This window comes from Astyanax mexicanus, chromosome 6 (genome assembly GCF_023375975.1).
Source record: "Astyanax mexicanus isolate ESR-SI-001 chromosome 6, AstMex3_surface, whole genome shotgun sequence".
NCBI lineage: Eukaryota > Metazoa > Chordata > Actinopteri > Characiformes > Acestrorhamphidae > Astyanax > Astyanax mexicanus.
Window position 1 is genome coordinate 37,757,458 of NC_064413.1, and position 27,308 is coordinate 37,784,765.

Below are 27,308 nucleotides of genomic sequence, written 5' to 3' on the forward strand. Positions count from 1 at the left end.
AATAATGTCAGAGGAGAACTCTGGCTGCAGGTAGTGCAGGTAAGTCTGGAGGACAAAAAGGGACAACATTTCAGGAAACTTGTCAGAAAAAAAAACTTTGCAAACTATGAAACATGGGGGAGGATGTTTCATGGCACGGGATTGTGTTGCTGCTAGTGGTATTGACAGCATTACATGGGTAGAAGGACGAATAGAAGGAAGATTCCACAAAGTACCAGCAAATCCTGAATGTATACTGTACAGTAAACCACATACGAAAAGGCTGTAACTGTAAAGAAGAATAGTTTCTTTGACAGATCAGTGATTCAGAACATACCCTGAAATCAGAACATGCTGTAAGTTGGCAGTAGTGTGTTTTTGAAAATAATACAAAAAATGTTTTGTCATATAGCTGAGAATATCATATCGCAAAAATACCCTAAAATATTGTGATGGGCCATATCTTCCACTCCTAATTATAAATATGGTATGAATTCTCATACATTGTACATTGGACATGATTGATTTTTGCTGACCTCATTGCCTTTTGAACTGGTATGTCGTGTAAGCCTATATATAATAGTTTATTCAGTTAGGAAGTTTTAATATTCCAATTTCATTTTTTATTAAATGTAAATTATTTGTTCTTTTAAAATTAATATGTTAATTGTGGTACACAATTGTCATTTTAGAAGTGGCAAAATTATTATAAAAAAAATACATAAATAATTGGACTAGGTCAAAAAAGTACTGGAGGCTTTGTTTGCTACTGCTGCTACTACTACTACTACTACTAATTCTACTTAGATCTGGGTGATGAGTCCTAAAAAAACTTTTCCCGTGCTAAACGACAGATGATGAAGAAATACTTCAGAACTAGGTTTAACTTTATTTTGGTTTCACTTAAGGTTTTGCTTTGGGGGTTTAAGTGCAACCAGCAACAAGCTTGTAGATGAGATGGCAGATTTTTATTAATTTTCATAAAAACACAGTCCTTAACTGAAAATTCTAATTAATTAATAAAATGTGATTTATTGCCCAGCTCTACTACTACTACTACTACTACTACTACTGCTACTGCTACTGCTACAACTGCTTAAAAATGCAAAGTAAAGCCAATGGTGTGCAATGTTTTACACAAGTGTCTGTCAGTGGGGTTTGGCTTTTACAAGTGAGTAACATCATTAAAGCGCAATACAATTGTAGTCGCAGCTCTGAGGCGTTTTATAGTTATTACAGTTTTAATTTTCTGCAAGAACCGGACTGTACTTAGTAATTTCTGTTCACTAGGTCACATCCTTAATAATGTGACTTGCTTGACAAATGCTAAGGTGTGCATCCAATATCAGTTCATTTGTTGGTCGAATTATATGTAAAAATTTACTGAGAAAATGAGCAAATCATGCAGGTCGAATTACAAAATTACAGCCCACCTTTTGACCCTGAAGAAAGCAGAGAGGCGAAGCCTAACAGTAATTATTCTCTAATTGACCAGCAGAATACAGTCAGGTCTTCATAGACTGCACAGCAGCACCAGAGCTCTTCCATTATCACAGTTCCAATCATCCTGTGAATCTGTAACACGCTTTTGGCTGTCTTTCATTTAGTTTTGTCGTAGCTTAGTGTTGCATTACTGCCCTGCATCTATCATAATGCATGAACATTTTGTCATGTTCCATATTTTTATGTACCTATGGTAAATGCTTAAAGCTGTTGTTAAATCTGTTTGCATTTATTATTCATTTTTTATGGCTTGACGTAGGGCTGGCAATATTGTGTAAAAAAAAAAAAAAAAAAAAAATACGATCTCCAATATATGAGCATTTTTCAATTACGATTTTGATTTTTAGTCTTCATTAACTTCATTTTTTTATTTGTAATCAAACGGCACTAATTATTGTTTTTAGGAATAGTAAACAGACAGCATTGACATTTAAATGCAGCTTTTATATTAAACACAATGTAAACATAATGTCCTGCCACATAAAAGTCACTGCCACATAAGAGATCTTTACAGGTTACTGGAGGAAGAAAATGTTAAGCTACTGAGATTCCTTCTGGCAGCTTGTCCAATAACTATATAAATGCAGCTTTGATTAAATTACATGTAAACAGTAATTGGATTAATCAATTCCAACTTATCGTTGTAAAAATCTCTTTAAATCTAGTGGAAGAGTCATAGATCTGCTCTTGACCTTATGGATCAGTTTCTCTTCATTCAGGTTGCCTTGTTTAGTTGTGTTATGAATGAAAGCAGCCTTAGCTTTGGTATTTTTTGTGATGGAACCTGTAAAACTGCAGGTCACACTGCCTCACGTAATGCTCTGCATCTCTCCAGGCTGAGACGCTTTTATTGATCGACACTCTGTCCTGTTGCTTATCCTGAGGACAAGGTAAAGTAAAGTCATAGGCACTGAAGTACACATGGAGACAAGCTAACAAGAAGCTTGAAGGTTAGCCAGTCAGGGAGCCGAAAATATCATGTACAAAGTAAACCTTTACAAAGTAGACTTGTTTGCTGTACTTTTTTTTTCGAGCTTATTCTGAATTATCGTATTCAGGCTTATCCGTTGAGCATGCAGTAGATGTTCACCTTGTTCCGACCTCAACCCTGTAGACCCCTGCGGTATTTTAATACCTTTACTCTTTCATGAAAGTGGTACTGCTTGCCAAGTTGTGTGTAATATATTTAACAGTTTCATGTTTAACATTTCATTATGTGATATTTAATCTGGCTTTTACAGGGTAAGATTTGCGAGATGTGTTGTGTGCAGCGTTTTGTTTCTCCTCTTTGAAATGATCTAGGCGATGAGCTAGGCTGTGTGCTAGTGTGCTAGCATCACTTGAGTCAGGAGGGGTGTGTGTGTGTGTGTTGGGTTTGAATGAGGAAACTCAATGATGCGAGTCCTCTCTGCTGCTCTCTGGCCCTCAGCGAGCTGTTTTGAGGCTCTGAAAATTGCCGAGTGACAAATCCCCGAATCACTCATTAAACCACCACTGAGACGCATATGTTGCACACGCGTCTTGCCTGCGTGAGTCTTGCCGTTTGTGCTGCTCTGGCGCGGTTACAAAGCTTCCAGGGGTGCTGTTGCCCCACCCCATTTCACCTCCTTCCTCCTCTTTTCCGCTTCTTTTCCTCTCCTCTTCCCTACTTTCTTTCCCTTTCCTCTTCCCTTCTTTCTTTCCCCCAGATTGTTTTCGCTCTGAGACCCGGTTCCTCCCTGCTGAAGCTGAAGGCAGGAGGGAGGCAGGAGAATGGGGAGAGGAGAGGAGGGGAGGGGAGGCGGGTGTGCATGTGTTTTTTAGGGAGGATGGAGGGGAGGACGAATAGGAGGGGGGGTGGGGTCTATGTTTAGAGCAGTGTCTTCCTGATCTTACCCGTGCCAGCCAGACATGGTGCAGTTCGCCCAGAGGGTGATTAATCCAGCCTGCTGGTTGCTATAGCAACACCTGCTGCCGTCTGAGAGAGAGCCAGGTGTGTGTTTGTGAGCGTGAGTGAGAGAGAGAGTGTGAGTGTGTGAGGGCATGGCGTACGAGGCTGCCCAAAGAGATGCCTGTTCGGTTTCAGTCACCTCGGCATCTTCCTGCTGAGGAGAGGGGAGGCTGGGTTGTGGGGTATCTGGAGTCTTGCCGTTTCACTGTAGATGCCTGGAGATGTATTTTCATTGTAGGTGGAGGTGATGGGAGGCTGTGTTCACGTTTACCAGAAGCCGTCTGTGTTTGACCTGTCCCGTGATCTCCTCGCAGCTGTGTTCTGGGAGGCTGGACCAGCTGCATGGTTCGGTTCACACCTCTGTATAAACCCCATGGTTGGGAACGTTTTCGGTAGGGTTGGTGGAAAAAATAAAAAGGCCGGGCGTTTTATATAGCCTCAGCTTTACTTCATATTAACAATAGAACGTCTTTATAACCATGTTTTGTTTTTCATTCCTCTGAATGTTTATTCAAGTTTACTGTAAGCTCCAAACTAAAAAAAACAATGTGCTTTGTAAATACTTCAGTAATGGCTTGGGACCTGTCTGATTTCTAGGGCTGTGTATTGGCACCAACCTGGCGATACGATACGTATCACGATACAGGGCTCACGATGCGATATATCACGATACTGTAAAAAAAACCTCATACAACCATATGGATTTAATCTAAGAGGAAAAAGTTTAATTTGTAAACATTTTAACAGTGGGAACTCCATTAGACTTAATAACAGGTCTTGTAGCATCAACAGTTTTAAACACTGCCAGAAACAGTTACTAACATCTACATAACGTACAAAAAGTGCTTGCAGGAGTATTTATGTAAACAATTAAGTACAAAAAAAAACATTGTAAACAGACCTGCTTTAAAGTGTGACCTGCTTTTTAAACATACTCTGAACAAATTATAAAATTGAGCAATAAATAAAGAAAGTGCCAGGAGGATTCCTAACAAAAAATGTAAAAAAATAAATATATCAAATAAATAAAAAATTATGTAAATAAAAAAGTAAATAAAAAAGTACTATTAAACTATAACTTTACTTCAGTTTGTATGTATGTCAGCGCTTATTTTTTTATGTCAAGGTTTTTGTGGAGGAAGACAAGCTGATCAACATACTCAGCTTTCAGGACACTTCTCTGTGCGTTTACAATGTCTCCTGCTGTGGAGAAAACCCTCTCTGCTGATACGCTTTTAGATTCTGCACTTACTGGCAGTGTACTGGAGGCGCCGAATGGATCAAGATAGATCACAGCACTGCCACCTCGTGGCCTGGTGAATAAACAACACTGCCGGGAGTAAAAAAAAAACACACACTTAATAAAAAAATCGATACAGCGTTTTTGAGAATCGATACAGTATCGCGAAACGTAATATCGCGATATTCAAGTGTATCGATATTTTCTTACACCCCTACTGATTTCACATCTAGAGGATACAGTACGTAGTTGGGTTAAAGTCACTTTTTTTTATTAATTCTGGTTATTGTTGGGCCGGAAGATGCCGCCCAATATGCATTAGCACGTTATGTCCAATTTAAACTTCCTAGGGCAGGCTAATAGTAGAGTTCCTAATAGCAACAGTGCTACAGCTACGTTTTCTGAGTGCAACACTCCGGTGAACATTAGTTACGCGTTATGCATTCCACGTTTACACAAATCAAACCGCGACCCCCCCCCCGTACCATGACTGTTCGTAAAGAATACATATACCAATACATCCCAATTATGCACAGATACAAAATACTGACACAACCATGACTAGCAGCAGCATCAAAATAAGCAGAATGGAGATATTTAACTAGCTTAAGTCTATTTCATGTCTGTTGCTAGGCATTTGGTATTTACGAGCGTTTTCCGCTAAAAACAGACTCTGGTTCATTTGTACCCCTCGTGCGGTTCGATTGAGCAGGCAGGTCTGAAAACAGTAATCGCACTCGGGTGCAGATCAAAACAACCAGACCAGGACCTGCTAGAGAAGGTGGTTTCGGTCCGGTCCCAAACAAACTCAGGGGCTGTGTGGTTTATGTCTGTGTGGTCTGAAACCAAACTAATCAGAGGGAGAGAACGCTCCAAGCTCCAAACTCATCAACTAATCCAGACCATAGAAACCAACTACAGGTATTAAAAGGGCCTAAAGCAACCTTTGAAAAGCTGTGTGTCATGATCAGGCCATCCATAAAGCCAGTCGTTTCCAGTCTCCAGACACCTGAGCCAACTGATAAAGAATAGCCACTGCTTTTACTCAAGTTAGGCACCTGTATGGTGTTTAAGCTAGTGTGGAAATGTATGGAGAACTGTTTTGTATACCCTCACAGCTTGGTACATCATTGATTGTTCTGAAAAGGGTTTTTCATCACTGGTTTGCAAGTTTGTTTTAATTTTGGCCTTCCATTCAGGTCATTTATTTGCATTTTTAATACTTGTAGAAACTTATCTGAGAAACCCAGACCTGTCATCAGCAGTGTAATAATGATAAGATTTTGATGCCATATAAATTTAAGAGTTAAGTTAGATTTTTAGTAACACACTTTTATAACCTTTGACCATGTGGTGCTGTGTTCATGCTGGTGATGCATGCAACAGTTTTCATGTCTGTTATCATATTGTTATTGTAATGTAGAATATTTCTATTATTATTACTTGTTTTTAAATTTTAGAATTTTAGTCACTATTTTTACAGTATCACTATTTTTAAAAATAAAAGTGTGTTAAAGCATGCAGAAAGGATAAATCACTAAGACTGCAGAATTGTACACAGTATAGCTTGATTGGTCTGAATTGTGCAGCGCCTGCATGTTGATGCAGTGATTTTTATAAACTTGCCATATAGTTAATATTCTTAATGTGAGTAATTTCTGAATATTAATCCCAAAATCAAATTTTTGATCAAAATATATGTAGAACATTCACACTGTGCATGGGACATGCAGCAATTACCCCTTAGTGCCTGAGATCCAGACTAGACTGCTTAAAAACTCTCCTAGACAACAGTGCAAAACTGTTGCTAAATATTTTATTACAATCATAAATATGTCATTAAATCAAAATCCACAGATTGTAAACGTTTGGTCATAGTCTGTTTAATTGGCAGTAAATTCTGGTCTATTTACGGTAAATACTACTTATTAACCTTTTCACATCACACCAGCCTGAATGGCTGTGTATATATTACTATATGAATGATGCAGAAATTCTGTAAAACGGTGGAACTATCACTTTAAGTAGTGCATCATGATGAGAAAAGGCTGCCTGGTCTGCTGGGAGGAAGGTGCTTGAGCTTTCGAGTGGAACTGACAGCAGCGGCTGTTGGCAAGCTGGTGTGGCTGTGTGACCGTCATCTGTTGCCTGACTGGGCCATTGTTCCCCTGTCTTTTAAAAGAACTAAATTTACAGTTTACCCACAGTTGACAGGCAGAGCTTCTATACACTGGCTTTTCACTGAAGTGGCTTTTTGTTACTTGTTTTTCCAGAAGTGAGAAATTGGTGAGGTTTACAAAAACATGTATACTGTTCCTAAATCAGACCTTTTGAATGTGAATATTATAACGGAGGATTTTGTTTTAATCTAATGTAAATATGTGTGGGGATGAAGGGGTCAGCAGAGATATTCTACTTTTACCTGTTTTCTTTATAACTGGATATCATAATATTAATTTGACAATTACATTTAGTTACATCTAAAACAGGTTTTTAAAAACATATTGGAATACATTTTCAGATTGATCAAAGCAGCGGAACACCTCAGCGAACCAACGCTCGTTCTCCCGCCACGAGATACCGAAGCCAGAGCGCAATATAGGCAAGGCTTCTGGTAGCGATGCCTCTACGGCAAAACCTGGATACTGTATAATCTAACTGTGACAACAGATTATCAATACGGATCAGGTTATAAATGTAGATAACTGATGATAATCACAGCAGCCCTGTAACGGATCAATGAGTGGAAAATGATTCCTAAACTGGCAGCTCAAGTAATTATTCGACTTTACCCTTTTATTATTAAGACTTTACTCTTGTGACTTGTCCTGGTAAAACTACTGTTGTGTTGTTGTTTTTTTTATAAACCAGCCATTGTGTAAACAGGCTTTTTAATTAAAAGTGTGGCTTATAGTCAGTTGTGGCCGGTATATGTACAAATGTTTTTAAATTGGTGGTTGCGGCTTACATTCCAGTGTACTCAGTAGCATGTAAATTACGGTAGCTTTAAGTTTAAAATAATCAATATAAATAGTTATTAACTATTATTATTAACTATTGTTTCATATCAGTCATGGGACTACTGAACATATTAAAGTTATTATGCCAGTTTTTGGTTTAAATGGTTGTGTGAGCAGTAGAAGCCTCCTTGTGGATGGTCTCTCACTGGCTCATCCTGTGCAGTCAGGACTCTCTTCAGATTTCTCCAGCACTCTGATGGGGCAGTTCATTGCCAAGTGTAGCAGCAAGCCAGGGCCTGCCTGCACTTTCTGCTGCATTCATTCAAAATTAAACAGGTGAGATTCTCTGACCCTGGGGAGGCCCCTCCCCTCCCTCTCTCTATGCGGATGGCTTGTGAAACCTGCGGTGGGGCATAAAGGAGCGTTTGATTTCCAATTTGTTCACACAGTTTGTGTAATTGGGACACTGCATGCTTGGAGAAATCATGTGGTGCTAACCTTTTTCCCTAGAACATTTAATATTCAGTGCCACTGCATCCTGAGCAGAGGTGAGCTTTACTGTCTGCATCAGGCCTGCAGCTAACCTGCAGAACTGACATGACTGCTGCATAGCTGGACAGGCAGGTGTAAATGGACCTGGTGCCTGGGAGAGTGTTTTAGGTGCTCCTTTGTAGCTTTACCAGTATAATATGATCTGTGGTGTGTGTTACATTTAAAAGCCAGGTTACAGCTAGGTCAAACAACACACTCTGTGGTTGTTTTGAATGGCACCAGAGATGGTAATAATAAAGAGACTGGCTACTGGTTGAACTAATAAATTGGAGTGTTCATAACTCTCATGAATGAAAAGTCCCACCCACCAACAAAAAAGCCAATCAGCTTACACTGTGATTACACTGTGGTAGAAGAGAAATTGTTCCCAATATAGCTGCACAACATATCGTTTAAACATCGTCATTGCGATGTGCGCATGCGCAATTGTCACATCGCAGGACTTGCGATGTCACTTAAGGCAATAACATCGAACACTTCATGTTGCAATGTTTTAATTCTTGACACAAGAAGTAGATACACAGCGTTGTCTCTGTGTCTGTGTGAGTGACTGGCTGCTGCTGCCTGAGAAGAGTGAGTGGGAGCACGAGGGGAGGGGGGGGGGGGTAAACAGAAGGTAACCACATGGCCTCCATCCACATGGTTGGGCACGTGCCAAAAGCTGTGCACCTCAGTCCAGCACAGTTTTGTGCAAATATTCACTCTTTATTTACAAAAATAATCTTATTTATCTTTTAAAAAGACATTTAAATGCCTGATTAAAGGGCAGATTACTGTTGTTTTGCTATTTTTCTCGAGTTTTGAATGCTCTGTGCTGCTTTTGATCGGTCAGGATGCAAGGCCTGGGGCGGGGCTGATGCCGTCTTGGGCCCTACATTGTTCAATATCGTAATATTAAACATTTGCAATGTAAAAATTTTTCAATATCGTGCAGCCCTAGTCCCCAAAGTGGAGATCTGCGCAAGTGCTGCAGCTATAACAAACCAAAAATGCATGATTTTTGTACGTTATTGATCCATGTTCTACAACCTTTTCATGACGTCCTATTTTAAAATAGGTTTGACCTTCAGTTCTCAGTATTTTGATCTCACCCCATTTACAGAGCTAGGTGGCTGGTTTTATTTGATCGAGGATAACTGTCTGCCGGGTTGCAAAGATGGCTGTAAAGTGAGCAGTCTTGTGTAAGAGGACTTTAATGGCACCCACCACTGTCACAGTATGGTTCATGTGGTTTAAAATAGAGCTTTCCTATAATATCTGTTTATTGTTTTTCTCACTTTTTAATGTCAGGGCTGTGGGGAATTTGGTGCCTACCCAGAATCATCAGGCAAAAGTAAGGAGTGCCCCTAAATAGGGTGCCAGTCTGTTGCAGGGTACCACACACAGCCATTACCTCACACACAATCACACCTAGGACCAATTTAGCAGAGCCATTTCCCACCTACTCTGTGTTTTTTGGGAGATGGGAAAAATCTGAGTACCTGGAGTGAGCTCAATTAGCCACAAACAACTCCTCAGACAGTGACTGATGCGAGGTCAAGCTCACAACCCCAGTGTATCAGAGCTGTCTGATGCACACACTGCCTGCAGTGCCAACATCCCTCCCCCAACTGTAACATCATCAAATTTAAATTAGTTGAAATACACACTTCAACTGTCCCCATCAAATTAAAGCCAAGCATCGTCTGTTAAAATTTTGATTAAACGGGCAACATTAAACTAGAAAAAAAAAGTTGGTTAATACCAACACCACCACCACCACCAAGTAGTTGGTGTCGTTAACACTACATCTCCCTAACTGTGTAACCTAATTAAAATGTCTCTCACACTGGATAAGATACAGAATTCCTTAAATGTGAGAAATCTGAATACTTTAAATGTAATTGTATTAAGACTTGTAGAATTGTATTAAGCAGCTGCTTACTCACAAACTATGATGTCTTTAAAAGGTGTGAATGTTTGTTATGCTATTGTATTATCCTCATCAGTGATATTCGACAAAATATTGTTTATAGCATTCATTTCTGGAATGATATATCGTCCACAAAAAAAATCTTGTGACGGGCCTAGTTGTTTCAAATCAAAAGTTGGGCTTTGTGAGGGGGAAAAATGTGAAAACAATGCTAAAAATTATTATTATTTGTTTTAAAACTTATTTATTTTGTTTGGTTTCAGACAAAAAAAAGTTAATTTCAGTGCATCATTTGTCAAACACTTACTTGTTCTTGTTAGGTATATGAATTTTGTGCATACAGACGCAGCACACATCTATGTAAATAACTCTGTGGCAGAACAGCTTAATCTAATTTTAGTTGTGGTTCTGACTCTGCACCTGTGTGACTGTGTCTATAAGCAGTGTTGATTATGTGTTTCTGACTGAGCGACAGCATCAACGCTTCTAGAAGTACACTGCTCTGGCCTTACTGACATGCTGGGAGAGTTTGTTCAGCAACAATCATTGTGTCAGGAGTCAGATGGAACCTGCAGCTTAGGGCACAGTGGGTCATCACAGATGAACAGAGCCCAGCAGGAGCAGGGCAGCCCACTGCCACTGCACAAACTGTATGGCTGCTTCCATTAAGGACCATATGTATTGCGTGATTGCAGCAACATGGAACACATGGGTATCATCATGCAACAAAGGATCCTTCATTACCTCCTCATATGACTGTGGCTGCCAGTACACACAGTTTACAGTTCGCAGTTAACACTATAACACTATAATATTCACAATATTTTTGTGAATAATCGAATTCGATTTTTTCACCGTTTGAAACAACTAAATAATAATCTATGACTGGCCAGGTCCAGACTATAACTGGTCAGGTACAATCCATATAAAATAACCTCTTTGCCTCATCTCTTCATCCCTGCTGAAGCACCGCTGAGACTTGACAGCTGACCCTTCACTGTCCATTTTGTCCAAATAGCTGAAATTTTTCTAGTGTGCTCTCTATCTTAAAATGAGCTGCAGCGAGAGGGTTCTGTATAATCCCATAAGAGAATGAAGGTCTGATGGAAATTTTGCTCAAATTTCCGGTGCTCCCTTTTACTTTAATTACAGCGTCATTCATATTAGGTCATGCACGGTTTCTAATTTGAAGTAATTGTGTGTTTCAGTATTAGAATCGGGTGCTTTTAGAGCTTTTAGAATATTTCCAAATTCTGGCCTCAGGTACACCAGATAGTTTACTTTTACTTTTTTTTTTTTTTAAAGCTGAACCATGTTTTCACTGTTGTTGAGTGTGTAGTTCAGGTGACAAGCTGAAAAAAGACAAAAGTGTGCACTGATGCAGGGATTGGGGTTCTCAAAGGACTGGGTTATGGGGCATTGCTCTGAATGATGGAGTTAAAATGCATGACCTGGCAACAGAAGCTACACATCATTTGTTTATTACAGTAGTTGGGTTTGTATTTGTGCTACATTTAGCCATTAACATAGTGGGCTGTTTGAGCAGTCAGGAGCTCCCATGAAAGGCTTCCCATGTGGCCTATTGTGACGGACATGGCTGTTGGTTACTTTATTGCCATACTGACCCTGAAAAACAAGTTTGGCTCAGCTTGTGGGCAGCCTTCATTTGTGATTTGTGGAACATCAGTGAATGGACAATGTAACCCACAAGTACCATTGTTTGATTTTCAGAACTTCTTTTACTAATGCTACATTTTAAAAAGTACTGACGAGCTCCAAAAAAAAAAAAAACATGTTAAGTTTCAATGGTATCAATCCATTTCCTTTCATATTGCAGTCTCAAATGATATGTAAAGTTGCTTTAAGTAAGTTAATGGATCAATAGATCAAACAGTATATGTATTTAATGCAGTTTTATTCTTGCCCCATAGATATCTGGAGCCTAGGAGTGATCCTCTTCATGCTGGTTTGCGGACAGCCTCCTTTCCAAGAGGCCAATGACAGTGAAACCCTCACCATGATTATGGACTGTAAATACACTGTACCAACCCATGTCTCCAATGCCTGCAAAGAGTAAGTACGCTGTTCCCGCTCATCAAAATACGCTTTGTTCTCCTACACATGCCTCAGGTTATCAGCTGGAAACACTACAACCTTGCCCTGAATCCATTCTGTACCAGCAGTCATGTTATCCTGAACTGAGATTCAAGGCTGAACTGACAAGCCTGCCTGTTCCCTCAACTATGTAAACATTTCAGAACCTGAGTCAAATCTCTGGTCAGCTCTCAGCTCCAGTAAAAACCACTGATAACATTTAATGGACATTTTTATGGCACCTCCACTGCGTACACAAGATTCTAAATAGTACTAAAAAGGATTCTTTTGATTTGCAACAATAGTGAAACCTGTTCAGACTTTAAGAAACATCTAATTAAGTAGGTCTCGCCACTGGGTGGTGGTGGGAGGGTAACTAAGTAAGTTAAGTAAAGCTAAGCTAAGTAAACAAAACTGTAATAAAAAAAAGACTTTCTTTTAAAGTCAAACGAGCACTGGATGTTAATCTACACAGATGTCTCTCCTGAAAACTGTTTAGTGCTTCTGTTAACTTACATTAAGCTTTCTCCATTTCTCCAGGCTGGAGCATTAACATTAGCGACTAACTGCTAGCCGACAGAGCTACCCTGAGGAACCCTGAGTGTTCTAGTAAGCCAGGGTAACATTAGCTAGCTTTTCGTCCCATTTATCACGGAAAACATGCTGACTACAGTCCGGGTAGTGGGTAATGCTAATGCTGCTCCAGCAGTGCTAGCCAGGGTTAGCAGGAGGCTACAAGTTGATAATACTCACCTCTGAACGGTGAAATAGCGGTTAGCGGCTAATGTTAATGCTACTCCAGCCCCGGTAATGGAGAACTAAACTAAACCTCCTGTATAACATTGTACTTCAGCAGAGTGGCTTTACTGCTCCTTACAACCTGACTCAAAATTCATACATAAGGCATACTGGATTAAAAGTGCACTGAAATTTTTTGTGAAAAGTTTATAGACTATTTATGTGGAATAGCTTTTTACAGAGATGTTAATTCTGCCATTGAGTTGCACTAAAAATAAAAACACTTGAGTACTTTCGGGTAGTAAGTTCACACATAGTTGGAAGATTCCATTCTCCAATTGAAAATCTTTGCATGCTTCAGACATAGAAAAAAAAAAGTGCAGAAATAACAGATTGAGGAATCTCTGCTAAAGTCAATGTGATAAAAGTTGCCACAGATTCTAATACAAGGCTCAGTGTCAGGATTGATGGTCTTCACATGATTTTAAATGCCATTTCAATCTATTTATTATTGTTAAGGCTGTTAATTTGGACAATGCAGTGTAAGAAATAAATCAGTGTTTGCATATAAGCAGAACACAGAAAGGTGGAATTTGTGCAGTTCTAAAATGACCATGCACATTATTTTGTTGCATAGTGAGTATCTGTGCTTCAGAAAGTCCTTCTGTTGTAATGTGAATTAATTGAGCAGTTATATCAAAATCTTGTTTATTAAAATCTAATGTTTGATTATTGATGTTAAACAGTAAGACTTTCAGAATTTTCCATATATAAAATCTGTAATGTACTAAACAATGCCACGGCTTCTATGGAATGTTGTTTTGTAAGCGCTGCCTAGTGAAACTTGTCAGAGCTATTTCTGCAGTTTCCAGCTGCTCTCCTCACAGCATGTCTATAACTGTATTGTCATGATTTGACTGATGCTGCCATTTGTGCTCCTTGAACAGCAAGTTGGTTCCTTCTGTTACTCAAATTTCTCTCTCAGTAACCGTCACTTGTTTGTGCTTATTTTTCTGTTCAAGTTCAAAGCAGTGTTTGGCAAGCCAACATAGAAAGGACATTTTCTGATATTGCTGCAGATTTCCTCTTTCTCGAGTGACGAGGTGTTATGAAATGCTGATGTTGTAAATTGGGTTATGTTGTTGTGTTGTTGTGAGATGAGTGTGTGTGGCATTAGGCCTCAGCTGATGAGTATGACTGTTGGGAAAAAGTACAGCATCAGTTAAAATCAGGATCCAGTTCAAATGAATGTGTATACCATATTACTAAAATTTTTCCAAAAATCGCTTGTACACATTATAATCTGGCGCACCTTATGAATGAATCAGTCAGGTTGTAAGTAGCAGTAAAGCTACTCTGCTGAAGTACAGCATTATCCAGGAGCACTGGAGCTGGAGCATTATTAGCATTAGCCGCTATTCGTACTAAGCGCTAACTCTTTCGCCGTTCAGAGGGGAGTCTATTGGACTGACCATCTGTTCCTTACTATTGTTGCATAATGCGCCTTATAATCAGATGCACCTTATGTATGAAAATAGACCAGAAAATAGACATTTATTGATATGTGCCTTATCCAGTATGCCTTATAGTGTGAAAAATACGGTATATAATAGCTATGAATCCCGAAATACCAACATGTATTTGTTAAGATTAGCTTAGATTCCAGTGTGTCATTGTCTAACACACGCCTAGTTTATTCATCAGTTAGTTCATGAAGAGTACTTTGAGCATTGAACCCTTCTTCGAGAGATCCATGTTTTGTGTTTCAAGAAAAGAATATCAGTTTGCAATTAGTGTTTTAGTCTTAGTATTGATATTGGCCAGAGAAAGAAAATAGGATTGTACCATTGTACACTTGTTCTGGTTTCAGATGAGGGTCAGATGTTTTGTGGTCTTGCCTGCTGTTTCTGAGTGCTGCCTCAGTGCTGCTGTGTCCCTGCGGATGATACCTAACCTCGTGCTGGGGTCGCTCCAGGGAAGAGCGCTGCGGATGACCACCGCAACTCCTGTGGCCTCGCTTAATGAGTGAATTGTTTACAGAATGGGAGCATTTAAAATACAGAGCTGCAGCTGTTCTACTGTGAACAGGAAAGACACTTTTGTTTAGTATCTTTATATAGATAATTATGATATGATGAATATTAGGTGAAAAATCTCAGATTGTGCATATTTGGAGTACTGTGCTAATTGGCAGGGAGGTCTTGACTACCGTATTTTATGGACTATAAGGTGCATTGGATTATAAGGCACACTTTCAGCGAAAGTCTATTTTCTGGTCTGTTTTCATACATAATATGCACCGGATTGTAGTAAGGAACAAGGGTGTCGCCATGTTTCCCTTCTAAAGGAGAAGTTGTGGGAAGCGCCTAAGTAAACAAAACTGTAATGCTTGTTTTGCCATATTATTCTACACAGATCTCTCTCCTAAAACTGTTTATTTGGGTGAGTAAAGCGCTTCCATTTATTTACATTAAGCTTTACATTTACATTAAGTTTTCAGTATTTTTAATAGTGCGTTTAGCAGCAGTGCTTGTCACAGTTAGAAGCGCTTAATGCTTGTAAATGTCGCTCGACAGTTCTACACTGAGGAACTCGCAGGCTAAAGTCCGATATACTCGCCTCTGAACGGCAAAAGAGCTAGCGCTGTGGTTAGCGGCTAATGCTTATACTGCTGCAGCCTAGAGAAACTACACTGAAACTTCAATCTTTTATAATGCTTCAGCAGAGTGAATTTAATGCTACTTTAATGCTCCTAATAAAATGAAATGTCCCATCTATTTGCCAGCCACTATCAGAGCTCACTGTAACGCTCATCATTCTGCCTTGCCAAGATCACTCTGGTTAGTAGTCAACCTCACTCACAAGATAACACCTCACAACATATACAGACCAAGCCATCCACTAAGGAAACACATGATCAAAAGTTTTAAATGCAATCCCATGACTTTTGCCATGGCTATATATTTAGGAGTATAATATAATGTTATTTATAATATAATATTGGTAAATGTGCTCGTAGTTAATTGCTCTTTAAATTAGTTTAATACTACCAAATTAAACCAACAGAAAAAAATGGTGTTTAACTGATAATATTGTAATATTGTTTATCACTGTAATTTCTATAGTAACAATTGTGTAAAAAAAAAAAAAAAAACATAACCATAACCATAACAGGCCTTGCTGCCATATAAGGAAGGCACTGCACTGTACGACAGCAATGATCAGCAATGATGTTTTGTGACGTTGATATTTGAGCTATTAGGAGACACAGATGAGACACTGTCACTCAGTCAATCAGTTGATCCACCTCTTTTGCCACAGTCAGTGAATAATCATGCCCTGATTAGTTAGTACATTCTGTACAACCAAAGCCATATTCCTATTACAGCAGGGCTTGATAGTTTCATTTATTTAATATGCACTCAGGGGTTTTCATTCCAAGTTATTTGCCCCCAATTGACTTGTTTTAAATGGGGAGGAAATTGTAGAGCACACTTGTGCTATAACCCCTGAAGTGTGAGCTGTCAGCCACACTGTGATTTAATGCCATTTATGGACTTGCAGAGGCTGTGACGTCTGGAAGGTCCATCCATAGACGGCAAATGTTCATCAGCTGTGTGAGCTATTGTGATTCATTTAAAAACTTTAATTCAGTCTCACAGCTTTTAGATTGGAGAATCAGAGGAAAGAATCAGAAGCTCAATCACCGCTCTATGCGGTGCTGGTGCTGTTGTGATTAAAGCATTCTTATTTTACTGGTCTGTCCTCTCTCCTGTCTGGTCATATCTTAGAATGAAAGTCGTGATTTTAAAAAGATAATGTTACTTTTGCTATATTAAGGCCTCCTTTCATACTGTTTAGATATAAGATGGACGTATAAGGATTCTATGATGGGAGACTTAGTGAGGTCAGTAGGTTTGATGATCACCACCCCACCTTATCTGCAATTTGTCCTCAACTTGTCCCCAAAATTATTGGATGGAGCACAATCATTCCAGAGAATACAATTCCACTGGTATTAGACATGGTACAAATAGCTCAGTCTGCTCTTTGGTGTGGAATTCTCTTGGCGGTAGTACTTCTTTGTCTTTTGACATCTGTGTCAGCAGTGGGTGTATTTTAAAGGGGACACATTATGCAAAACTCACTTTTTGCATGCTTTTTTAAATTATTATTTCTACTTGGGTCTCAACTGCCCCTATGAACACTCCAAGCACAAAAAAAAGGAATCATATTCTTCTATGAGCCGTTTAAATGGCTCCCTTATTGTGACATCACAATAAGTAAACATTCATGGTACCACCCAGGCACCACCCTCCACCCTCACAAGAGCCCCACCAACTAAATCAGTGGAAGATCCACCAACATAAAACAGTACACAGCAGGATTAGCCAGCAGACTTTGTCTGAGGGAGGGATCTGTACCTACTGTCAGCAGGCGAGGGAGATGCTAGTACTTTTGAAATTATTATTTTTGTGTTTCTATCGCAGTTGCATGTACTAGCTTGATTTTTTTTCTTTTTTTTTTTTTTTTTTTATTAAGTGTTTTGCCATTTAGCACAAGCTGTGTAAACATGGCGTGGCCAGAAACAGCTTTTTGCATAAAAGTGACAGAGCCCTTAAACGGCTCATTCTGAAGGGACTGAATCTGAAACAAGATTAAAGTTGGTAAGATCTTTTTATAGGAGAGTGATTTTGTGCTAATAATTTAATGAATAAGTTTTGTATAGCCCAAAGACCTATTCCAACTTATGTAAAAAGGTATAATATATTCACATGAAAGTAGCTCAATGCTTTTTATGTAACGTTTTAAAATGGTCCTGACCTATCAGACTTTTTCTTAAGTTTGGTTCAATTTGACACATGCGAACAATGCTCTACCCCTGCTTGGACGTGCACCAAGTCTCTCCAGCAAGCAAACTAGAAAACTACCTTTTTTGTCATTTGTAACATTTCTGCTTTCTTTTTCTATAAGATATATATTTATTATGTATTGATGCCGTTTCTGTGATTTGGCCTGACAAAAACATGCCTGTGATTAATTCAGACAGCACCCCAAGCAGATACTTTAGTACATAAACTGGACCATTCTCGCCACTGTATTCTCTGAATTCCACCGTTCCAGTAGGGACTTTAAACATTTGGGTTGATCAGGCCGTGACTATCTGATCATCCAGCTCTGTTCTGCATCTGAATAAAACGCAGACATCAGGCACGCTCAGGGGACTTATCTGCAGGCAGCGGCTCTATAACTGGTTGCACCACTGTGTAGTTTTGGTTGTGTAATATCTCTTTCTCTGCAGGGCGTGTCTTCCTCCATCTTGAACTCTGTGGGGCACTTCTGAAAATTCTTCCCTTAAGGCTTTTCCAGTTATTCCATTGCCCTGCATTGTTTACTTTGGCATATGCAGTGTAAACATCCTGCCAGTGGCTGTAGCAGTGGTGGCTTTTTGTCCTGCTCTAGTTGGATGTAGACAGTTCATGCATCTCAAGAAGAACCCAGTGACCACATGGTGTTACACTGTGGTCCTCACTGAATTCTTATCTCTGTAATCACACACTTTCACATAGTATTGGCGGCTCTGGTTCATGTTTCAGTGTTGGGGAATACATGATGATGATGCAAACAGGCAAAAATGCTCTCCATGTGGTTAATTGGAATGGTCGTCGGCTTACTACTATTACTGAGGGTCCATCTGCCGTCTTTCAGTGGGGAGATTAGCCATGTAGAAGATTTACCTGCTATGTTACTCAATCAAAAGAGAATCAAAAGATGTGTTTTTGAAAATTATGTCTAGGGGTGGGCGATATGGTTCTAAAATAATATCACGATATTTCAGGGCATTTTTGCCAGTTTAACGATAACGATATACTTGGCGATATAGGAAAACTAAAATAATTAATTCATTTCAGGAATATAGTATGATAGTATAACAGCATAATCATAATGTGGCAAAATAAATAATATAGAATAAAATAATATAATGCAGCAAATAATATTGCAGAAAATTTAGTGCATGCATATAAACTGCAAACTAAAACAATTATACAATAAATAAACCTAAAGCTTCACAGTAAATAATAGACTACTTTTAAGACAGAACAGCCCTATTATCACGATATGGATTTTTAATATCATGATATTTCTGTTTCACGATATATTGTGTACGATATAATATTGCCACCCCTAATGATCTAATGGTCTAACTTTGTGTGTCAAGCTGTTTAATTAATATTACTCAGCAGCAGCAGTAGAATGCTACACATTTGAAAAGTTGATTACTTGAGTGTGGGCTGCAAAATCATAAATGATTTAAGAACTAGCATTCATACAAAAAAAAACACACACTTATTTCACCGCCTCATCTTAGATATTATCTGACATCTGTCTGAATAGTTTGCATAAACTGACAAGCAAGCGCAAAATAGCAATGCTTTTTGTTAAGTTTCACTCTAATTCTTGTCGCTTTGTATTTTTTCTGGCATTTAATAAATGCGTCAGCAAGTATCTGTTTGAAATGTCCGATACTGATGTAATTCCATTATAATTGTGCAGCCATAGGAAAAAAATTGGTGTATCTGGATTGTACCCTGATTAGATCCAGTTGGCCAGATATTAAAATCTCGAGATTATATCTAGATAAGACCAAGCCACATAAATACAAGCAAGTTTTTATATTCTGTCCCACACAGCAATCAGATTTTTGATGATTTTTCACTTCTGACGAAACAGAAGTGAATTTGTCTACCAAGTGTAAATGCATGTGGCTAAAATCAGAGTTTTGCCAGGATACGATCCAGTTACTAGTAATCACATGAATTGGCCAGCTTCTGAAGGGGTTTAAGTAGGATCTTGGGAGCATTACACTAGATTTGTTAAATATATATATATAGGGGTGGGCAATATTATATCGTATACAATATATCGTGACACAGAAATATCATTATATTAAAAATCCATATCGTGATAATAGGGCTGTTCTGTCTTAAAAGTAGTCTATTATTTACTGTGAAGCTTTAGGTGTATTTATTGTATAATTGTTTTAGTTTGCAGTTTATATGCATGCACTAAATATTCTGCAATATTATTTGCTGCATTATATTATTTTATGCTATATTATTTATTTTGCCACATTATGATTATACTGTTATACTAGTATACTATATTCCTGAAATGAATGAATTATTTTAGTATTCCTATATCGCCAAGTATATCGTTATCGAAAAATACCCTGAAATATCGTGATATTATTTTAGAGCCATATCGCCCACCCCTATATATATATATATATATATATATATATATATATATATATATATATATATATATATATATATATATATATATATATATATATATATATATACATATATATATATATACACATAACATGTCACAAAATTAGATGATGATTGAAAAAGAGTGATGATCAAATTTTCTCTTGCATCCGCAGTATTTAGCATTGCCTCTGTGCTTCACTCTAATAAAAGAAACATCCAAAATCACAACCCCTAGTATGAATAATTCATTTCTAAAATGTCCAGCAGTCTGAGTAAGGTTGCCTGCATAACACAGTCTCTTTCTCTTCCTCGCTGCCCACTTTGCTTTTACAGGATGCACCCAGGGTGCTCTGGTCATAGATGAGATTTTTCAATATGTATTGAAATCCTCTGCCTTGGAAAGAAAATAAACAGTTCCCTTGGCTTGTGTTGTTTGGGCTAAATGTGATTGTGTAGACTTCACTCAATCAAGAGTTTTAATCAAGAGTATTACTCTAGTGTAGATCATATTCGGGTACTTTTATCCTGGCTGTCCACGTGGTCTCACAGTTCTGATTAGCTTGTAAGCCTCTCAGGCTGCCCTGTGCTGTTTATCGCTGTGAAAACTAATAAAAAGCTTGGAGTGCGTGTACGCTTCGGGGAGAGGTTCCGCATTCCACTCGGGGCTCTGTGCCGATCCCTGCAGCCTTTCAGCTGGTGGAGGGGGGTATATTTAGATTTACCTTGGAAATGTGGAGGAAAACATCCTCCTTGAAATTGTTTGGGAGCCTAATTGTTGTTTTAGATTGAGTTTTCTTTTTCTTAAGAGACAATTGTAAATGCGAAAGATGCGATCTAAACCTAGATCAAATGTTATTCTGCTCAGAAAGTGATGTAAACCTTATCCTCTAGGCTGTTCTCCAAGGTGGTGTGTGTATGTGTGTGTGTAAGTGAAAGCTTTCCCTCTAAGCTGGAGCAAGCAGGCTGGCTGGCTCTGTGCTACTGGCTGGCTGTGTTGCGCTGCCTGTGTGGATTTTAGAATGGAGCTGGAATCTTATCAGCGCTCTGCGCTGTGCTGTAGATAGGCACCGTGCTCAGACTCTTGGGAGCTGACCGCTGACAGCAGTCTGGCAGGGCAGACAGAAGCTGGCTCTGATGCACGCACAGGAATTCATCATTGCTGCTGCTTCTTCTCTCCTGTCTCGTGTCATGGGGACTGTAAAGGCCGAGTTCATAGTATAAATGTTATAATGTTATTAATCTGCTGCAGGCCTCAGCGACCCCGAGTTGGCAGCATTTTTTTTTTTCCCTTTTATCTAAGAAATAGCTAACCAGTATTTATACGTCCACATTCTGCTGTAATAACCTGTATAATAAAAATTCCATTCGTGCAAAGGCTGCTTTAGATATGGGCTTTATTAAACATGCGCAAAGATGACTAGCCTTCCTGAACTTTGCCCATAAAGCATATGGTCATTTCATCACGCACCTGATACGGCCCTCATGCCGTGACCTTCAGTACATATGGCGCTCTGTCAGTCTGTCAGGGTGGTGAACAGATATTGTGAAAGTACACATTAGTGTGCTGAACAGAACTGTGGCTTTGTCTTTGTCTTGTTTTCTTTAGCAATTATAAATGTAATTGGCTGTACTTTACTGCTCAAAATATCTAGATTAAGAGACAGATCATTTTCTTTCTGCTAACTATTAAAGTCAGACAGCTATATCATGTTCAAAAAATAAAATATGTTAGGCTAATATTGCTAGACCACACACATTTCAATTCAGTTTATAAATGCATTGCTCAAAAGAATCACTTAACTTGCTCTAATCACACACAGGTAGGTCTGTATGATTTAGAATAAGGCTGCACATTTATATCCTCTAAGCACAGTTAAATCGCAGGAATACGGAATAGTCAGATACAGTGGCAAACTATACTAAACACATCTTTTCACAACATTTTGCTGCTTGATACAAAATAAAAACTTACACAGTTATTATTTTCCATCTCATATCAAACATTTGCAGATTATACCCGACCAATATTCTTTATTTCTAAATAGTTCTGGTTTTAAAATTGGAATGGTTATGTTGTGCTTATCAAACACTACATTTTAAACCAACAAATATCAGCTTATTGAAGTCTGGGGCATGTATAGATTGATGTCGTCCATATTTGGATTTTGCAATATAGACAAAAAACAAAAAAGATAGATATCTTGGAGCATCATGCAGGCCTAATTTAGAATGGCAGGGTATGATTACTTCAGTCTATAAAGAGCAAAACAAAGCGCTCTGCATAGTAGAACAGTGGCACACCCAAGTTGCATAACTATCCAAATTCCAACTTTTCACACAATAATTTTTTAAAAAATCGGCAGTGTGCCTTATAATACGGTGCCTTACGTATGAATTTTATTCAGTTAAGTTGTAAGGAGCAGTAAAGCCACTCCAAAAAAGTTCAGTGTTATAAGGGTGCATTTTCAGTAAAGTTTCTCCAGCGCCGAGGCTGGAGCAGCATTAGCATTAGCCGCTAACCACAGCGCTAGCTCTTTAGACGTTTAGAGGTGAGTATATCGGACTGTAGCTTGCTTGTTTACCGTGGTAAAACAAGCTTCATGTTTACATAAGATCTCTCCATGCATTTTTACTAAATTAGACTTATATATTTTTTATTTTTTGGAAAGCTTATTGTTTTTTGAAGCAAATGAATTACAGTTTTGGATTTACCAAAATGAGTTCTAGTTAAAGCAATCTACAAAATTAATAAAAAATTTAACATTATTGCATCTGGGTTCAGTAATCATGTCAATTTGTTTTGTTCTCTAAACTACATCTTTAAATTTCAGTGACAGAATGTTAGCTTAAGTCAATTTAAAAATGAAGTTAAATAAAGAACGCAAACCAGAGTAGTGTCCGAATAACCTGTCCTTTTAACAGAGAACTAACACACACTCTCTTTGATAACCCCAGCTATTGGCCACTGGAACTGCCTGATAGCTCCTGTGATGTGGTGAAGATGAAACTGAAACTTAATGTAAAGCATTGCTATTTTGTGGATGCGAGTTCATTCTTCAAAAAAAAAAAAAAAAAATGAGATTTGGGGGATACTTTCCCAGCTGTGTGAACATTTCTCAGCAAGAAATACATATCAGTTTGACTTCAGAACAGCATTGTACAGCACTGTTAAAAATGAAGATCTACTTGGCTTCAAAAACATCAAGCTCCTTTAGACAGATTTATGCATACTCAACAATATATTTTAAACCAACAAATATCAATCTAATGACGTTACAATGTCAAGTGAGGTGCATGTAAAGATTGAGGTTTCCCCAAAATTCTGGTATTCATGTCAGTAGGACGTTGTCATGTGATATATAAGGAAGACCTAGGATTTTGTGTCTTTATCACAACATAACACCAGTAAAATATCAATATGAGCTGCCATCAGTATATGCCATCAGTACATTCCACATGAAATTTACTTTTGCTTTCGATGTAGTCCTTGTATTGAGTTTTGGTCACCTGACAACATCACAACATGCATGTAATCAGATATGAACATCTGTTGACGTTGGTGGCCAGCTGGGATTTTTTTTATTCGGGTTTATTTTTTCTTCCTTTGCCCTTTTCAGTCTTCATCTGGGAAACCTTTTCAAATAGAGGAAATTTTAAATCCAGTGTATTAGGCAGATTAATTTGATCGCCTCCCAGTTGCGTAACATTCTCTGTCTCATTAAATTAATATCTGTTTTCACACATTTGATTTGCATTTCAAATAGACACCATTTAAGCAGTGCAGTGACCCAGCCCTCTGTCTCTCCACCGTGTGCAGCTCCTCAAACCGACGGCTTGTCTTTAGCTGATAAGCATAATTTGAGTAATACGGTGACCTCCTTTTTCCGACGGGCCACAGAAACGAGCAAGTGTGAATACAGACGTAGCTGTCATCTGTGGGCTGCAGCGAGAGGCATGGAGCCTTTCAGAAAAGAAAATGCATTTTAGATAAAGCCCTTTTCTTTCAGCCCCTGCACTGGTGGATGTCTCTCCAGCGTGGAGAAGAAATGGAACGCTTTAGCAGGGCATGAATATTTTATTGGCAAATGTGTAAAAATTGATGTGGGCTGGCCTCTGAGTAAATTGTTGGCCGAGTTGTAGGTGCTGTCACTTTTCCTTGTGCCAGATACTCTACTGGGGCTGTATTATGTGGTCCTGGGAATGTGAGGTGACTTTAGTACAAAGCCTGGCTCACACGAAAGATGTGAATCACACTTACACCTCTTTTTGACACTTGTAAAGTTTGTACAGTTATTTTCAATTTCTGTGCATACCAGAACCAGCCGTTGTACGTTGCCTTTAGAGCACACGAAGCTAAGTGTTTGAGCAGCGATAAAGCCTTATATAGAGAACAGAATGTTATCTGATGAGCACTGAAGCCACCTTCTTCCTCTTTAAACAACTATGGCCCAAGCTAGGGGTTTTAATGTTAAACAAAATACTTGGGCACCTGTGACTCTATACCAATTCATTCCCATTGGTTTTATTTTGTAGAAAAGAAGGCCAAAACTGTCCACAGTGTTGTCAAATTTGCAACCAGAGTATGCAGGACAAGTACGTTGTCTCAGACTGCCTTCATTGAGTTTACAGTACAGCAGTACAGAATTACCTATTTATTTTTTTTTTTAATAAAACTGCAAATAACTTTGTACTCAGTGATCAATAAGATTTAGTTGCCCAGCATCTAAACTACAACTGCTAAATTGCTACTCCATTTAATGCAAACAGTCTGTTCCAGCCAAGACTATCAATTACTTAATTCTTTGGCATAGCCTCACCTTCTTTATGCAGATCTATCAGAATAGTATTTAAAAACTATTTCTTAGAAAAAAACTATGCAGCAATTAGACACTGGAGAGGAAAACACAGTTAGAGGACACTTTTGAGTGACTTTGTGCTGCCCGTGTTTATACTGCTGTCAGGTTAAACTCACAACTGAGCCAAGGACACATAACCTGGCCTGCACTCACCTCATAATGTCTAATAACGATATGGTCAGTTTCTCATGATTGCTCGGACACTATTATGCGAGATGGGAGGCTAAATTTGAACCCCGCTATTTAGTTCCCCTGCTGATTACACCATGATTATAGGACTTAAATGGCCTCTGCTGATGCCTGAGGAGTTGATGATCATGATTGTTCTTCAAATACCAAGGAAGGGCTTTGTGTGTGACAGCCTGCATACCTAATGGAGGAGAAAATGCGTCAGAAAGGAACGGCTGGATTAGCTGCTAAAATAAGATCTAGAATGATTAGTAACCAGTGGTGTGGTGTTTTTTAGCATTTTGTTGTTTAGTTGGTCTTTTGTCTTCTGCTTGCTGTTAGTTTGTGCACGTGGAAGGGAATAGGATAAATTCTCAGCACATTTCTTTCTTTTTATGTTTTCTCTTTTCTGTTTTGAGTGTCTCTTGCCTGTGGACAGTACTATGCAGGCTGGCTGGTTCTTCAGTGAAGCAGCAGTGATTTTTGAAGCTGGGCAGTAAACTGGCTGAACCTCTGTGAGCTGTGGCGCTTCTTCATGGCGGTTGAGCTGTAATTTGGCAGTGTGCGTGTGCTGAATGCTGATGCAGTCCGCTCTGAGGATGGCTTCATCTCTCTCTGTTCACACAGCCATAGGACCAGCAGTCATTTTTCACTATAATAAACAACTCTTACTTGCTTCTTACAGCCGAACCATCAAATCAGGGGGGTCTTTTGTATGGCTGCTGTCCTTTACTCTATAAGTGCTGTGAGGGGCAATAAGTGCCCTCAGGTGTTGAGTATGGTACAAGTAATTGTTCTGATTTGTCCTTTTCTCTCCCCCCTAACAGTCTGATAAACCGGATGCTGCAGAGAGACCCAAAACGCCGAGCCTCACTGGAGGAGATCGAGAGTCACCCCTGGCTGCAAGGCGTGGACCCTTCCCCAGCTACAAAGTTCAGCACACCCCTCGTGTCCCACAAGAACCTGTCTGAGGAAGAACACAACAGCATCATCCAGCGCATGGTGCTGGGAGACATCGCAGACCGGGAAACCATCATAGAGTAAGTGTTCCCTACCAGCTGATGATAAACCCTGTCAGAACTCAAGACCCCATTTACACATGGTCACCTAATTCATGTCCAAGGCTACACCACATAAAAACGAAAGTATAAACACACTCAAGTCACATTTTAAAAAAGAAGACAAATCCGTCAAATGAGAGCTGGATGTTAATCTACACAGATTTCTCTCCTAAAAAATGTTTATTTGTGTGAATAAAGTGCTTCTGTTTATTTAGATCAAGCTTAGAATTCCAGATTTCCAGTAAGGCTGGGTGCAGCAGCAGCAGCAGATAGCCACAGTTAGAGCTAGTAAAAAAAAAGAAAGAAAAAAATAGAGATGGATAGTGCTTAGCACGGTTAGCGGCTAATGCTAATACCGCTCCAGCAGTTCTAGCAGGAGTTAGCAGCAGGTTGATTTAAGCAATTAATCTTAATATATTGCCTTGCTTATGGAATTGCAATGTATTGTACAATATTATAATTGTAACCCCTGTATCTTGATTAGAATTGTATCAGCTTGTAAGTTATTTGCCAATACACAGCCCTTATTTAAATGTTTTCCAACAACCTAACCTTGTTCAAATACAACTTATTCAAAGCACCAGTAAATTGCAAATTGCAAATGGCTAAAATCTTTACGTGATGAGAATTTTTGCTGCATCCTAAAGTGACCAGGTCTGAATAGGGTCTCTCTACTTTATTTATTTATTTATTTATTTATTTATTTATTTATTTTCTTCGCATGTCTTTCTTAGTACTAAGTACATTAATTTGTTGGGTTTTTATTTTGTTCACATCACTGTGATGGATGTTGAGGTCTGTGGAAACAGGAAAACACCTAGAGCTAAAACACTGAGTAATTCATTCCGCCCACCATTACAGTGCATCATTAATCTACCAGTAAAAATAATTCAGTGTTCATCGCGCTGGCCTGAGACTGGTGTCTGGAAGTGCGCACGCTGTGATACTGCATTCACTAGATCACTTTCCCTTTTATTTTTCATGATAGTAGTCTTAGTCACCCAGCTTCCTAGAAACTCATAACCCCACTGTCAG

The 27,308-nt window shown here is 38.8% G+C and overlaps 1 protein-coding gene across 1 annotated transcript in view; it reads left to right on the forward strand.

Moving 5' to 3' along the window:
- Positions 1 to 27,308, forward strand: part of snrka (SNF related kinase a) — a 47,975-nt gene that overhangs the window by 13,207 nt on the left and 7,460 nt on the right. The window contains exons 3-4 of the mRNA XM_007250417.4: positions 12,008 to 12,149; positions 26,040 to 26,252. Coding sequence (XP_007250479.3) covers positions 12,008 to 12,149; positions 26,040 to 26,252 — 355 coding nt within the window. The remainder of the gene's footprint in view (positions 1 to 12,007; positions 12,150 to 26,039; positions 26,253 to 27,308) is intronic.